Source organism: Elaeis guineensis, chromosome 1 (assembly GCF_000442705.2).
Source record: "Elaeis guineensis isolate ETL-2024a chromosome 1, EG11, whole genome shotgun sequence".
NCBI lineage: Eukaryota > Viridiplantae > Streptophyta > Magnoliopsida > Arecales > Arecaceae > Elaeis > Elaeis guineensis.
Genome location: NC_025993.2, coordinates 152,732,346 through 152,744,374, shown reverse-complemented (window position 1 = coordinate 152,744,374; position 12,029 = coordinate 152,732,346). Strand labels below are relative to the sequence as shown.

At 37.1% G+C, this 12,029-nt stretch overlaps 1 protein-coding gene across 2 annotated transcripts; it reads right to left on the bottom strand.

The window, feature by feature from the left end:
* Nucleotides 1–2,949: 2,949 nt before the first annotated feature.
* LOC105039069 (protein PHOX1) lies at nucleotides 2,950–11,550 on the bottom strand. 2 transcript variants are annotated; one of them, XM_029262719.2, is made up of 4 exons: nucleotides 8,692–11,550; nucleotides 7,160–7,423; nucleotides 6,915–6,966; nucleotides 2,950–3,487 (listed from the first exon to the last, which is right to left on the bottom strand). In XM_029262719.2, the coding sequence occupies exons 1-2, from the start codon at nucleotides 10,571–10,573 to the stop codon at nucleotides 7,275–7,277; spliced, it is 2,031 nt and encodes a 676-aa protein (XP_029118552.1). In that variant the 5' UTR covers nucleotides 10,574–11,550; the 3' UTR covers nucleotides 2,950–3,487; nucleotides 6,915–6,966; nucleotides 7,160–7,274. The 2 variants fall into 2 exon arrangements, with proteins under 2 accessions (XP_029118552.1, XP_010913355.1); XM_010915053.4 differs by lacking the exon at nucleotides 6,915–6,966 and having other exon boundaries at nucleotides 8,692–11,549.
* Between the last annotated feature and the right edge of the window lie 479 nt (nucleotides 11,551–12,029).

Genomic DNA, 12,029 nt, shown 5'->3' with positions numbered 1-12,029 from the left:
GTTGATGATTCCAGTAGTAGGCAGATTGTGATGGATTGGTTGCTGATTGTGTTAAGATAGAGTTTCTTGAGGAACTACTTCTAATTGCTACTCTGTGGTACATTGAAGTGGAGGTGAAACTGCTTTTGGCATGCCTCTAGGGGAAGACAGTGAAGGCATGGAGTTGTTTTGTGCTCTCTGATTCATCATTTTTCCATAAAATTTTTGTGGGACTAAGGAAGCCGTCTCTATCTTTTCAGAAAAAAATTCTCTGCTGCCTCCCGATTTCCACCATGATCTCTCATTGTTGCTTTGTGGTACGTTAGAGCTATTGTACCATAGTAGTGAGGGTTTTAATTTGCTGGACAAAAAGAATAAATTGTTGTGAATCAGCAATTGATGGTTGAGCAACCTTCTGAGCATCTTTAGGAGAAGATGAGGCTGGCAAAGAAGAAATTGATGCTTTCTTATTCACCATTTTCTACAAAAAATTTTCAAATGCCTTCCTTCTAGCACTAATCTATTGCTGTAAAGCTCCGGAGGTAAGATCGGCAATGAACTAAGCTGGAGAGTTGAGAGTTGTGCCGATGTGAACTGCGAGCAAAATCTATAAAAGAAGTCCCAAAATCATAGGATGCCCTCCAGTTTAAGACTCTCCGATGTTTAGTTAGCTGGGGTCTTGAGAACAGATAATGAAAATGAAAAGTAGAAAAAAAAAGTGAGAGTTTGAGTGGAAAAAAATGGAGAGAACTCTAATTTCATTTGAGGAATTTAGAAGAGTTTGTCTTTGTTCATTCAGACTTGACTTACCTTTCAGAGAGCGCCTCCTCTCTTTTATAGAGAGAGCTTGCTTAGACCTTCAGGAAAGACTGTTAAGCTGTTAGAAATCTGTTAGGCCGTTAGAGATCTATCAGGCTATTAGGCCATTGGAGATCTGTTAGACCGTTAGAAATCTGTTAGACCGTTGGACTGTTATAATAGAATAATCAGCTGTGCAGAGATCATGAAACGGCTACCAATGTGGTAAATGAGCTAGAATACAACTGGAAGACAGTTACAGCTGAGCTGGATGATAGCTATCAGATAACAGTATATAGATGTAGTGATATGTCCGTAAGAGATCGATGTAGAATAACTAATATAAGTTAATGAACTAGGCGCTATGTCTGAGTATCAGCAATCAGATTGGTCAAAAATTGACGTAAACTGATTCGGCTGAGAAAGATCGATAGATAATCGAGATGAATATCCTGCTTACTAGCAGTTCTGGATTAAACCGACTTAGCAGTGGATAATACTGAAAAGTCAGACTGGCTAGAGGTCGATGTAACCTGAATGTCATTAACTTAGATAATGATTTGCTGCCATGTGTCCAGATGATATGATCTCAGCCTTCCGATGAGGTCGGCTTTCTAACGACCTCGACCTTCTGATGAAGTCAGCCTCCTGATGAGATCGGCCTTCAAGACTCACGTCAATATTCTTGTTAACTCGATAGCTTCTGAGCATGAGTTCCGAGAATATTGACTGAGATGATAGAATCTCACAATAGATGGGTATAATATAGGACTGAAATTGAATCAGATACGAATCGGATACCACAATATTCATATTCATATTTATTTTATTTGATGAATACAAAAATGAATACAGATATTGTTCAGATATAAAAATTTATATCCATATTTATTTTAAATAGATACGGATACAATTTAGATACTGAAAATATGGATATAATTACATATATTACATAAATAATTAATCGTTATGATTATAGAATTAAAAATATTATTAAATATACGATAAATTAAGTTAATAATATATTTATATAATTATATATTTTTTTAAAAATAATAAATACTATATAAAATTATATAAAATTACATATAGATTCGGATATTCGAATATGGATCGGATAGTTGCCTATCCATATTTATATTTATTTTTCTTTGACGGACATGGATATGAATATTAGTCAGATCCTCAAATTTCTATCTATATTCGGATTGATTCGGATATGAAAACAAATATGAATGAATAATATCCATACTACTTTTAGCCTCCGTATAACAATGCTACAAGAGTCAAGAGCAATTATATGTAGTGGTAAAAAAAATCTAATTCTTGTGAAAAAGAAAAAAAAATAACTATATTAAAACTGTAGATATTATAATTAATTTTTTTGTAAAATATCTATTTTTAGTCAATTATATAATCATTATATACTTTTGTAAAAATAATGTTTCTCATGATACAATTACACATGTAACGGAAAGATGCGGTATAGATATCACCTGATAGCCACTTTGAATTTAGGCTTCCTAGCTTTCCCAAGATTGTTTTGATCCTATATATATATATATATATATATATATATATATATATATATTTTTTTTTTTTTTTTTTTTGGTAAGACATTGTTTTGATCATTTGAAAATGCATCACATCACTCCATATTCAATGAATTAGGAATCCTTTGGGTGAATATGATCTGGAGTAATACTGAAAAGGCAAATTCCTTCCTTTTTCTTTTTTATAATTTTTCAGTCTTAAAGTCAATGATTATGATAGTCCTTCCATCATGTATTATGATGCTAACCCATGCTCTTGCCACAAATAAACACATGCTCAACCACAAAAGCATGTTTGGCATTTCTTCAGCTTTTTCAGAAGTCTTTTCACTTCCCAGATAAGCAATGCTTTAAATGTTTGCCAAATGGCAATCACATGCTAGACAAGCATTTTATTCAAGCCATTTGGACCATATTTGAACAATTTAAGAGGGAACCCTGCAATGGCTACAGCTTATGCAGAACATTACCATGATCCATAATTTTGTGATGTCTAAAAGCAAAGCAAAAATTTTCTACATCAATTTGCCAAGTCAAAACCAAACAGTGTTATTGAGACAAGGACCACAAAACATGTTATCAGCAGCAAAACAGACAGCAAATACTAGGACCCAACATGTAATGAAAGTCATAGTACAAATTATCATTACCAGAAATTAGTCACTTAAATCTTTGGCCTTCAGGCATAATATGATAAATACGCTAGATCTACATACCAGATATTTCAAATATAATCAAACTATAAATTTCTTAAGCTGCAATTCACTCTTGTTCTTATGCACCTATTTTATGTAAAAGATAGTTATAAATAATCACATTACACCTTGCTCACAGATATAAAGTACAGAACTCAAAACACCACCACCTTATATCATAGTAATGACAGGGTAAAGAAAAATCCTCAAATCTTTTGCAAACCACCTGAATCTGAAAAATAGGAACTGATAACAGCTGCAGTCCAAATCCAAAAGAAATAAACTTATGCTTCTCTATATCACCAGCATATAGGAAATTAATCATATGTTGCAGAGGGATTCTCAAACTGAACCCAATGCAAAGAATGATTTCTACAAACGGTTCTGTAGCTATAAAATCCATTACTCTCTTTTCTATCAGCACGTATAAATCCAATATAACCACCCAGGCAGCAAAAGAATCTGTAGACAGAAATCAGCCATCTTTTGTTAGAGAATTTACTAAGAATGACTATAATATTCAGAATGAAAATAACATCCAAATATCTGCTTAATATACAGAAATTATTAATACTTTCATATAGAAAAACATAATAAAAATCATGAGAAAAGCTAAAAAGCTACCACCATCCAAGCCAACTGATGATCGACATCTTCATATTCATAGCAAATAACTGAGTGCAGATGCGGACTCCAACTAAGATTCTTGGCATGCCTTTTATGGATTCAATTGTCAGGCAAGATGGAGTTGTTCAGAGAACATACTTATCAGATTTATTTTTTGAATATCATGTGGCTCATGGTTTATGTTATAGTGCCCTAAGACAAGGCCATCCTAGTGAGTTGTTGGTTGAAATTTATTAGATAAATAAATGAAGTTTGGGTATCTGCAAAGTACGTGTATCATGGCTTCAAGCTTCACTATCTAATTGTTGCAGCAAGTTTGGTTGGTTCCTCTGATTTTCTTGATTTTGCATCCAGTACACAGATGGTGTTTAACCAGAATTTTCCTACAATGGATATACGTCGAACTGGTCTATGATGACGCCACACATGTTCAACAGCACAATTGAAGCAGACCCATGCTTGATTTGGTATCAGGGGTAAATTCTAAAGATGATTAACATCACTCCTATACATTTTTTTGTGCTGTTCTCATAACTTAAAGCTTCAATTCCAGATGAACAGTGGCTATGTCTTAAGCAGCACTCTTGAAGAATTCTTAAGGAAAAGAATAAGAGTAGCCACAGAACAAAGATTTACCTTTTATATATCAAGAAAGACTGAATCCCAAATCTACTTTAGTGTGAATTACTGATTTCTAATTTAGCAAAACTGATGCTTTCTTTTGCAGAGCTGTGAAAAAGGTGGAGACTCCTTGGAGCGATACAAAGCCGTCAATGAAGATATATACCCACCCCAAGTCAAGAATCTTAAAAAGGTAACTGTTGTGCATGTAATATCCTGACAAGAACCTAGATCCCATGCAAGAGAGATAAACTGGACCAATGAATGCCCCAACACTACTGCATCACGTTAATCTAAGCATGTGTGAACCTCTATGCTATGTGTTAAATATGGACCGAGACGGTAAGATCCTTAGGACTATAAATGAATGAAGCAATGATTGAGTTGTCTGATGTTCTAAATAAAATTATGAGAAGAAAAATATCCTTCAAGCAGAGGAATGAGAGAAACAAGGCAGCTTTGCAAGACCGCATACACATTGGCTGTTAAGGCCTTCTGACTCATACAGTGAACTTAAGGATGACGGTGGAATAAAGTTAAGAACAACAAATTGTTGAGCAGTTTGGCCTTATGCCAGGAAGGTTAATCATCAAAGTTTAATGAGACAATCACCAAAAAGTTAAAAAATTTTAACAATACAAACTTGTTTCTACCACCTATAAGAAAGCACATAAGAGTACTAAGAAAGGTAATTTGTGGGGCAGTGGAATAAAAAAGGGGCTTCCCAAAGAAATATACTGACAGAGTCAAAAGCATGCATGACATCAAAGACAAAAATCACAACTAGTTACAGAAGAATTAATTGAAGATTAGGTCTACTACATATGAAAAAAATGACACAGACAATGCCAGTTAAGATTATTTAGATCTTCACTTGCACAAGCATAAAGTAAAGTGGAGGCAACTTCGTCCATGTCTTCTTTTTTTTTTTTTTTTTAGCCAAAGATTACCCAGGCCCTGTCAGCCAATGCTATCAACTTCATGTTGGTGCCACATTTTTTATATTGAAAAAACATGCCAAGAACACTATGTTACAGGGTACATCAAGATAACCTACACAATGTAGGCATTTTTTTCTTGCTGAATTTATAAATTGTGAAGTCCACCTTTCAGTCTTGAATAATTCAGAGAGAGAGAGGGCAAAAGACTCTGTGCGCGCATGTATTATGCCTGCACATGCATGTGCACAAACACATCTGCGCCAAGGTTCTCATCTCAGTCAAGCGCTTGGCTGATTTGTATGTCATCAGCACTTACGCAAAGTGTTATATAGAAAATCTTGGCCTATATAAACGGGAATATTCCAAGATATCTAACTGACATTGTATTCGAGATATCAGGTGATATTTTCCAATCATCTTTCTTTACTTCCTCAAACAGATTTTTAAATAATAGATTTTCAAAAATAGATTTTCAAAATCAATGCCCAACAAAATTGGTGCTAATCTCAGATTTACCATATTGGCCAAGATTTCAATATATAGGTTCTAAAATATCGACTAACATCTCAGCAAAACTCAGGATTTCCATTTTTTTCCCACCACCTGTCTCAGCAAAGATAAAATGACTGAATCTCATATCCTAAAAATCTCAACCTGTGCATCTCCTCCCCCCCCACCAAATCACAAAATCCGATGTACTGAAAATTAAGCTACTATTTCCTATGTTAACAACTTGAGATAATTCATATTAAATTTTTCAAACAATATCATCGCATGTCCAATATCTTAATTGATTCATGTGACTTGACAAAAACAATTTTATATTCTTAATTTCCTTTTAAAAAATTATTTGAACAAAAGAAGTTATTAACATGTTCTGTTTAGTTTTGAATCATTAAAACAAGTGGTAGCAACAAGCCTCTTGACCAGAATAATGAACATGAATTGTTAGTCACAGGCTTTTGTCTTTTAAATGAAGGCCACTTGGTGATGCTGCAATGTATCAAGTGTCACAAAACACTCTTGGTGCTTGCTTTGCCAACAACAACACGCACGCATGCACAGGTGCTGCACATGTTGTGCCAAAACCATAATTACTAACCAGCAAAGCCCTCTATTTGGGGTTTAAACATATGACCTCACAGCTTTGCAAACTTAAGTTATTATTAAGGAGCTAATGCATATTGATACAGAAAAGCTTCTAAAAGTTAACAAACTTATTTCTTTAAGAATATCAATATGTGGCTTTCACAAAGGAATTTTCATGGTCTGAGCTTTCTTCCTTGGAAGAGGCCGTCAATCTGTGACCTTTTCCCAACCATATTCTTGATTTGCTACAAGTTGTAGCCATGGATAAGATTTAGTAAGAAAGGACAAAAGGTCGCACACAGTGACAGCATGGCCTCAATAAGAACACGTATAGACCAAGGAATACATAAACCAAGAGTATCTGACAATGGGATAAGGCTTGATTGTAATTTTATGATATTTACAGCAATGTTTTTACTTAGTATAAGGCACAATTTTTCTTTATAGCCAATGGCTATGCAATATTACATGTTTTCAGGTAACTAAGGCGATGACACTAGCTATCATATGTTTTAAACATTAGCACCAGACACATGACAGATGGACAATAACACTAGGTCAGGCATCAAGAGTCCAGAAAACAGTGTGAAATGCAAAACTGATGCACTTGCCTGGATGAAATTTATAGAGATTTGCAAGTAAAATCTTCCAGATAATGATCATCTGTGCACAAATTACTACTAGTTAGTCCCTTAATTGGATTACTACTTCAGCCGTAAATCATATCTACAATGATAATGCTGATGAAATTAACTCATAATAAATAAAGAGTTTTTAATCTTAGGGGTATAGCAAAAGAAGGAACATAAGCAATCAGCATAAGATTTCAGCAATTAGAGCAAAGCAACACAATTACCTATCTTTGCAAATACAAGTGGACCTCAGACAACAGAATAGCAAAACCAGCCTAGCAGATCTCCTCAGTACTCACTGATTATGATTCCCTGCTGCCTCTAGAGACTTTAAATAAATCATAAATGCTCCAGTGCATGATGCAGTTTGGGGACTCTGCGCCGAAATAATGGCTCCAGCCGAAAAGATGAAACACCAGTCATCCACCTTTTAGCATCATACATTTCATTCCACGCCTGAACTATCTCATCAATCTTAAAGCCCAAACCTGCAATTCAAGAAAATCTATTACAAATCTAGATACCAATGTCACAGGCAGCTACCAAGCAACCTACTTGATATCTGAAAAACTCAGGATCACCCCAGGTTTAAATTACTATGTAATCTGGTGTTAGTTGATCTCTTAAAAGGGGGTTGTGGTATGCAGGCAGTCAAGGAACCACATAGTGCATGTGCACTATTCAGAATGCATAGGCAGATGCATATAAAGTTAGTACCATAAATATTTAAAAATAAGTGAGCACATTATATATAATGATAGTAGCAAATTTTTTACAAATAATAGCAATATTAATAATAACATCTAGCAATTAGTGTTTACTACTTAGTAGTAGATTCTTATTAGCAATTTTTAATAATTAACATATCTACATTGTTAATACACATGCATCTGGCCTGCTTGAAACATATCCAACAGAATAATCAGATTGAACTTGCCTTATTCTCACGGGCTTACATAAAAGTGGCCACATATATGACCACACAATGCTAGAAGGGTCATGTGTGAGGTAACACAATGACAAGTAGGCTGCATATGCAGCAAGTCCGTCCATATAAACATACATACATACTGCCTTTTTGACTCATATGTGGCCCAGCCGAATATAGCAGCCACATATAGGGTATGCAGTGAAGCTAGGGGACTGCATACACATACACAGCTGAATATGTGGCCTTATGCACTGCATTTTAAATAATGGTATTACTACCAATCTTTGCATTATCATCAGTTGCAGAACTTCAACATCAACAATGGCACGATACTTGTATTAGTACAAGAATAACAAGGTACCTCTATAACTTAAAAAATCAACAGGACTGTTAGTGCAAGCACTATGTCGTGTTTGACATTAGGACTAAGACAATTATACAAGTCTTAAACTAATTTATTCTATTGCTAAAGTGTTTATACCAATTCTAAATTAAATATAAGGCTGCTATTATCAAAAATGTGCACTATAGTAATGGCAGCATAGTATATGCAATTATGCATACACACCTATGAGTATATGCATGCATACTGAAGCATGAGAATCATTTTTCAAAATTCATCCTGCCCTCAGACTTTTAAGGCACCAATAGTCTACTAGGTAGAAGCCTAGCCCCCCAAGAGGCTCACCACTTTCGACTAAAGACTACCAAGTACCATGAGGAGACAACATGGCCTTGCATAGTCGTACCACTAGTTAATGCTTCCTTTTCTTTCTACATCAAAAATAAATGACTGATGAATAATTTGACAAAGAAATCAAGTACCTTCTTGGGTGGTTTTGTTGGCACAATGGTTTTTAATCATAACTGCAATATCTGTTGGAGAAGCTCCTGCAAGTTTGAATTTTTCTACAGCTGCCATCAGACACTCTTCCCAAATTGGAAAACCTAATTTGAATTCCACGACAGAGCGCTCGTAAAGCATGGTACCCCACAAAATGTTTATCTGCGACCTCATGTTGGAAGCCTGTTCTGCAGCTTCATCATTGGAGACATCCTTGAAATATCCATCCAAGCCCATCTTTTGCAACAGAGTTTTTTCCTTGCTAGGCTTAGATAGTTCTTTTAAACGCTGCTCTTCCATCTCCTCCCACATCTCTGTGCCCCTTTCCATATTATCTTCAGCATTGTTGAAGAGCTCTAAAACATCTGCTGAAGGCCAGGTCTCTAAATCTACCTTGCTTCCAATTGCATAGTACCAAGAAAGCTTTGCTTGCTCAAATTGTTGCTGCCCAAGTGCAAGAAGGGCTTCATAGAAGTCTGGTTTGATTTTCAATGCTTCTTCATACCTCTTTCCTGCTTTAACATATTCTGCCTGAGCCCATCCATATGCAGCTTTGACTTGTGAAAGTATTGATTCCTTGGAAGCATCTTCTGACAAGAACAACCTCTTCCTTGCACGAGACATGTGAACATTGCCCCAATTAAACAAGGCCAGGGCTGCCATCTCCTGAAACTTTTCCTCAGCAAGTTCGAAGATTTCCTGAGCTTCTTCACTTGTGACAGTGTCTTCCATTGCCTCGGAATACAGCTTCATCCCAAGCTCATGAAGATCCAGATATGAATCAGAATCAAAACCCACATGGTTCCTGAATAGCCGAGCAAATTGCACAATCCAGTCATCAATACAAGTTGAAGAACTCTTGTCCTCATCATATCTGGTACTTCCATTTTCAGAAATGCTATTAAGATTTCTATCTAGGTTTTGCACCGCAGAACCATTTTTGGCCTCCCCAAGCAATGGCTCTTGTTCAGGATTAACTTCACTGATGTACAGCCTGATTGATCCCTGCGGGTCTGCAGATTCTTCGGCCCACTTTAGCTCTTCTGATGCAGTAATAGTCACCAGGTCACCTTCTCTGTCCTTGTATTTAACTAGAACTGCCTTTGGGCCTGGAAACTTGTTTCGAACAATCTCCCTTAACTGCAACATGCTACAAGTTGCTGGTATCTGAGCCATTCTTATGTCCTCCCCAAGCACTAACTTCACAACCTTCATGGGTTCTTCCTTCACATCACTATGCTTCTCCTCTACCACTACCTTGTCCACAGCTTTGTGGCTCTTCTTCTTTTTCGACTTCTCTTTCAATGGTACAACTTCTGGAGGTGATATAATTGTCTTGTCATCCAACTTGATGCCTTTTTTCTCCATTATCTTTTTAACCCGTTCAGAAATTTCCAATGCTGTGAGGTTGTTTGGCTCCAGACTCAAAACCACATCAACATCTCTACAGGCCCACTCCAATCTGTTCAAAGCTTCAAAACATCTCGCCCTCTTCAAGAGGGCTTTGGTATACTTGGGTGAGACCTCGAGGGCCAGATTACATTCATTGATAGCTCGGTGGTACTCTGCCGGGCTTATCTGCATATAACAAGCAGCTATATTGCTGCGGAGGTAGGCAACATCTATGTGGCTCTTGGGAAGCAGCTTAATGGCTTTTTCATACTTAAGTATGGCCCCCTCATAGTCCCTCCTTTGGAATAGCTTGTTGCCCTCCTCTTTCATATCCTGAGCCATGTCAATGAAGATGGTCATGTCCTCATCAAGGACCTTTGGGCTGTGCTCAGAAGACCGGCTGTGTTTTGAGTTTGTGTCACTGGCTTTGCTTCCTGATTGCTTCTTCTTCTTTCCTGAAGGCTTACCCATTTCTAATTCACAAGTAAAATCGAAACCCTAGCTCAAGCTCCAACCAAAAACCTTTTTTTTTTTTCTTTTTCTTTTTTTTTTTCTTTTTTGGTATGCTTCCACCACTATCGATTGATCGACCACACAAAACTTGGATACAACAGTTTCTGTAAAATAAGAAAGGGTTCTGCGGTATAATTCCTAATTATACAACATCAGCAAGCCAAACAACCTTTTCCCCAATATATTCCACCGACAAGGAAAAAAGCAATCTTCTGAACACAGCCAAATGGGACCTGATGGGGATGACGGGTTTTCCCTTAATTGCCCAAGCTGAGATAGAAAAAACCCTAGTCCCGCATCAAGGATCCCTCCTTCCCTTGCTAAGCCACAAAACCGCCTCAAAAAAATCCGTCAAACAAAACGAATAGGCCAAATCAAGAGACGGGGTTTTCCCAAATCCCCCTTCCGCACCTATCTAACCAAACCTTGCACCCGAAAAACCACTCTTTCGGACAGAAATCAATCGAAACAGCCAAGAGAGGAAAACTTATCTGAATCACGAGTCCTCCTCAGATCGCCCGATTGAGAAACCTCGCTCCACCTCCCAGAACCTTGAGAAGATGAGAAATTCCTCCTTGAACTTAATCTGGGAGGAGGGTTCTTTTCCCCTTCCTCGATCGAAACAGCTCCAGCTCCCGTCGCCTTCCAATTCCGGAGGAAATTAAATCGAAGCCCTCAAGAAATTTCCAAAAAGTACTTTCGCCCTCTCTTTCCTTATCTAACGACGGTCGTCTAAATCCAAATCACCACTCTAACCCTAGGCGACCACACGCAATCCAACCGTTAATTTCCTTAATTTCCCTCTTTTTTTATCAAGGCGTTCGGTGATTTGGACGGCAACGGGAGGCGCACAGGCGAGCCGCAGCCGTCCACCCCGGCGCGTTTCGTTCATTCGCGCGTGGGGCCAAAAGGAAATCCCTTTTTTTCCCTTGGCCTCCAAGATTTCCGCGGTGGCGTAAACATAACACATCAGCAGCCCGAAGCTTCGAGCTGTGGATGAGTAGAGGCAAAGAATACGGGCTTCGCTGTCCCTTTCATTATTTTCCTTAGGGAATGCACGCTGGAGAATACTTTGGGCACGTTCCACGCACCGTACTAACAGCCTTCTTTATATGCCTATCCACCTGGCATCTATTGTTTTATACGCAACTGCTGCTGGATATAGAGAAATTATATAATAGACCGCATGCATCATATAGTTATACGTATCATCAATCATAATCATTTATATTTTAGATGATATATCAAGATAAATGCTTGATGCATAGAGCCATAAGGAATGCATGCCATCTATCACAATCACTTACTTCTAAAATAATATATCAAGATAAACATTTGATAGATGAGATTAATAGAATAAACAATTGTTATTGATAGTATATATGACTAAATGATCTGCATCATGTAGCATATA

Bases quoted from the DNA above. Each gene is read 5' to 3' on its own strand.
- LOC105039069 (XM_029262719.2), bottom strand. From the start codon at position 10,573: ATGGGTAAGCCTTCAGGAAAGAAGAAGAAGCAATCAGGAAGCAAAGCC. The intron at 7,424-8,691 runs GTACTTGATTTC...CTTGAATTGCAG, and splicing joins CAACAAAACCACCCAAGAAG to GTTTGGGCTTTAAGATTGAT.